Source organism: Triticum dicoccoides, chromosome 6A (genome assembly GCF_002162155.2).
Source record: "Triticum dicoccoides isolate Atlit2015 ecotype Zavitan chromosome 6A, WEW_v2.0, whole genome shotgun sequence".
Classification (NCBI taxonomy): Eukaryota; Viridiplantae; Streptophyta; class Magnoliopsida; order Poales; family Poaceae; genus Triticum; species Triticum dicoccoides.
Genome location: NC_041390.1, coordinates 556927341 through 556930800, shown reverse-complemented (window position 1 = coordinate 556930800; position 3460 = coordinate 556927341). Strand labels below are relative to the sequence as shown.

Genomic DNA, 3460 nt, shown 5'->3' with positions numbered 1-3460 from the left:
AAGCTCAGCGCCAAGGCGTTGCTCATTAGCAGCTGCAGCATCCTTTGCTGAGAGTAGCTCCTACAGTCAACAAAAGATGAAATAGTAAAGGTTAGCTGGTTTTTTAGGGAATAGCAAAAGTTAGATGAAAGATATAGCATAATCATCAGAACTTATACCTTTTCCATATAAGATACTCTTTGCTCAAGCTCAGAAATCCGTTCTTTACTTCGCCTCAAGGAACTTGTAGATTCAGAAATCTCTCTTTCAAGCTGATAACCAGAAATCAGGTTCATGTTTTCTTTCCTGTATCTGTCACATCAAGTATTAAATAAGAAGAAAGTAACCTCTGCAATCTTTGCTGACATCCGAGACTCCTCATCCATGTTTGCCTTTCTTAGATCAGATAGATTCTTTACTTTTGCTTTCAGTTCCTCATCAAGCCAGAGATTATGCTTTTCAAGAAGCTCCTTCTCCTAATAAGGGAAGTAATAAAAATAAATAAGAAACACCAATTGGTCCATGAAAAACAATTGCTCAGGAACTTCCTTGAATCTTAGTATAACAATGAGTAACCAAAGAGCAGATGAAGACGATGCGGTGTACAAGAGATTTATAGAGAACTGAAATAAGGCTTGGTAGAACATTATACTAAAACTTGCTTCGAAAGTTCAAAGCATTCCTAAGCCTTTTTATGTGTATACCTGTTCAATGCGGTTACATGTCGCCTGGCAGTGAGTTAACTTAGCTTCAACCTCGTGTATCCTAGCCTCTTTACCAGCAGAAGAGTCAGCCTGATTTACCTGAAAAGACGATAAAAACGGTATGCCCACTTAATTTTATGCTATAAAACACAAAAGAGCAAAGGTCTTTCCACGACAAAGGAGCATGAAATCTCAATTGAGTTTAAAAAAGGCTTAGCTTGCTAGAGTGCATAGATAAAATAACGCTCATGATAGGCGCAAAAATAATATAACCCATATATCCATACCGCCAGCAAGAAAAAACGCAATAGATATTACATAGCATATCACATTTTTTAAATTTTCAAGATTGTCTGATGGAAAAACTACAGATAAGTTATTCAAGAAAGAGTGAGAGGTCTGACGATATGGCAGAATTCTTAAATAGCTCCACTTCAGTTAAACTGACAAGAGATCGAACATTCAGCTTTTCAAATGGGCAGATAGTTCATGCAATAATGCTATAAAAGAAAAGCAGATGTAGCTATGTTATATAGACGGTGGAAAACTAACATTTTAAGTCTGTTCATGAAACAACATCAAATCTACATGTCATGATTTATTACAAATTACAATATATTTGAATGTAAGAATAGCTCTTCATGAAACAACATAATATCTACCAAGCTAACGTCAAATCTACATAGCATATAATGGCCGCCGTCTATGGAGGTACTGTATCAGCTCCACCGAGATAATATGTAGAAAACACAAACCTCTAAGATGTAAGAGAAGTTTTGTAAGATGTCACACATAAGTAATCAGGTGTGTCATAAAAACTTAACAAAGACGTGAAATAATGTATGGTAGAGACAGATATAGATGTATACCTACAAGCAAATCAAGTTAAGATCAAATATATTGCTCAGAATGCAAATTTGACTTTTGGACATGCATGCCTTCCAAAGGGATGGCCCCATGGGTAACTGATCGAAAAGTCATAACCAACTAACGAAAATGATTCATCCAGTAAGTCAGAAGTTATTCCAATAAATTTACTGGTGAAAACCAGCAAGAACGTCCGTAATATACAGTTGCTTGCGCATTTTTGCATGTACATTGCACCATATGGTGCTAAGCAAACCAAACCAAATCAAATCCTCTCTCTCCCTCTCTCTTGAGGTGCGCAAAAATCTGTTCTAAAGCAGGACAAGTTACAGAAACAAGCTGCACTAATTAGCATTTAGGCAGAAACAAACCTATAGTTAAACTCAATAACAAAATCCTCAAGCAGCAACCAGTAACCAGTAGTCGGTACTACCAATGTATGATGCTAAAAACTACATTGTCCCGCACACCACCATATCAGATTGCACCAAGCGACAATTTGTTCAGGTGATCATGTACTCTCAACTCGCTCTACAACCAGTTTGATGACTGCTGCATATTACTAGTAGAAGTGTGAGGGCGTTAGGGTAGCTCACCATCTTATCATGGTAGCTCTGAATGACGCCATCCTTCTCCCGTATCTCTGCGTCCCTCTGCTCGATCAATTCAAGCGACTGGCACTTGGACTTGTGCAGCTCCGAGATTTCCACTTTGAGACGCTCGACCTCGCCATCCTTTGCAATCTGCGACATCAGCAACACAAGTGGTCAGTGCAGGAAGCTTAATAACCAAACAAAATGATCAGCCGCCCAAAAAATCTAGGGTTCGTACTGCTTGGATGCGGAGCTGGTGTATCTCGGCCTGGGAGGAGGCGAGGTCGGCGGCGCGGCCCTCGGAGGCGGCGGTGAGCTCGGCCGCCTCGGCCTGGTACCGATCGACCTCCGCGGAGAGGGTGGTGAACCGCTGCTCGAGGAGGGCGCAGGTCTGCTCGGCCGCGATGGCCGCCGCGTCGGCCTCGGCGCGGATGGTGTCGACCTGGTTCCGGAGCTCGCGGATGGCGGCGTCGGCCCGCTCGGCGACCGCGGCCACGTCCCCGCCGAGGAGCCGGAGCTCCTCGTCGGACATGAAGAGCGGCATCGCCGCGGGCGGGGTGGAGCGAGCGGGAGCCCTAGCCGCGCCGAGATTTCGGGGTGGCCTCCAGAAGGTTCTAGGGTTTCCCCGCGGGGAGGGGGCGAAGGGTGGTGGCGGTGCCGCAAGCGGAGGGGGTGAGCCGAGTTGAACTGGAGAATGGAGACGGACGAGACGCCAAACGGCGGAAGCGGAGGCAGTATATCGGGAGGAGGACGTGCTGGGGAGCCCGGCCTGGTTACCGACCTCAGGCGCCGGGCCTGTATTTGCGACGTGGGCTGGAAACGAGATGGCGGCTGCCGGGCTCCGTGTAACTTTTTGTCTCTTTTTTTACTTTTTTTTGTCTTGTTTACTAATGTGAGCCATTTTTGGTAGACAGAGCCCAGCACTGTAGCAAACGGGTCTATTATAGCGAACTGATTCATTGTAGCAAACCGGCATACTATAGAAAACTATTTTTAGAAAAGTGAACACGTTTTGAAATCTCGAACATTTTCCAAATTTATGAATTCTTAATTTAAAACATATTTTAAAAATTGTGACTTTTTGGAAGAAAAAAAGGAAAGAAGAAAAGCAAAGAACAGAAACAGAACAAACCAAAACCAAAAAAACAGTAAAAACAGAAAATGGAAAATCGGTAAACATACCAGACTGGAACCCTTCAGAAGTTCCTGAAAAACGGAATCACCATCTTATTTACAAAGCATTAAATGGGCCAACCCAGCTCGGTTCCTCTTGTGCAATTTGACGCAAAGGAGCATCACATAGGATTTACCACGCGT

The 3460-nt window shown here is 43.6% G+C and overlaps 1 protein-coding gene across 1 annotated transcript in view; it reads right to left on the bottom strand.

Moving 5' to 3' along the window:
* Positions 1 to 2846, bottom strand: part of LOC119317888 (nuclear-pore anchor-like) — a 22148-nt gene extending 19302 nt beyond the window's left edge. The window contains exons 1-6 of the mRNA XM_037592387.1: positions 2382 to 2846; positions 2147 to 2293; positions 684 to 782; positions 327 to 455; positions 159 to 251; positions 2 to 60 (exon numbers count right to left, since the gene is read on the bottom strand). Of these exons, the coding sequence (XP_037448284.1) occupies positions 2 to 60; positions 159 to 251; positions 327 to 455; positions 684 to 782; positions 2147 to 2293; positions 2382 to 2687 (833 nt within the window). The 5' untranslated portion in view covers positions 2688 to 2846. The remainder of the gene's footprint in view (position 1; positions 61 to 158; positions 252 to 326; positions 456 to 683; positions 783 to 2146; positions 2294 to 2381) is intronic.
* Between the last annotated feature and the right edge of the window lie 614 nt (positions 2847 to 3460).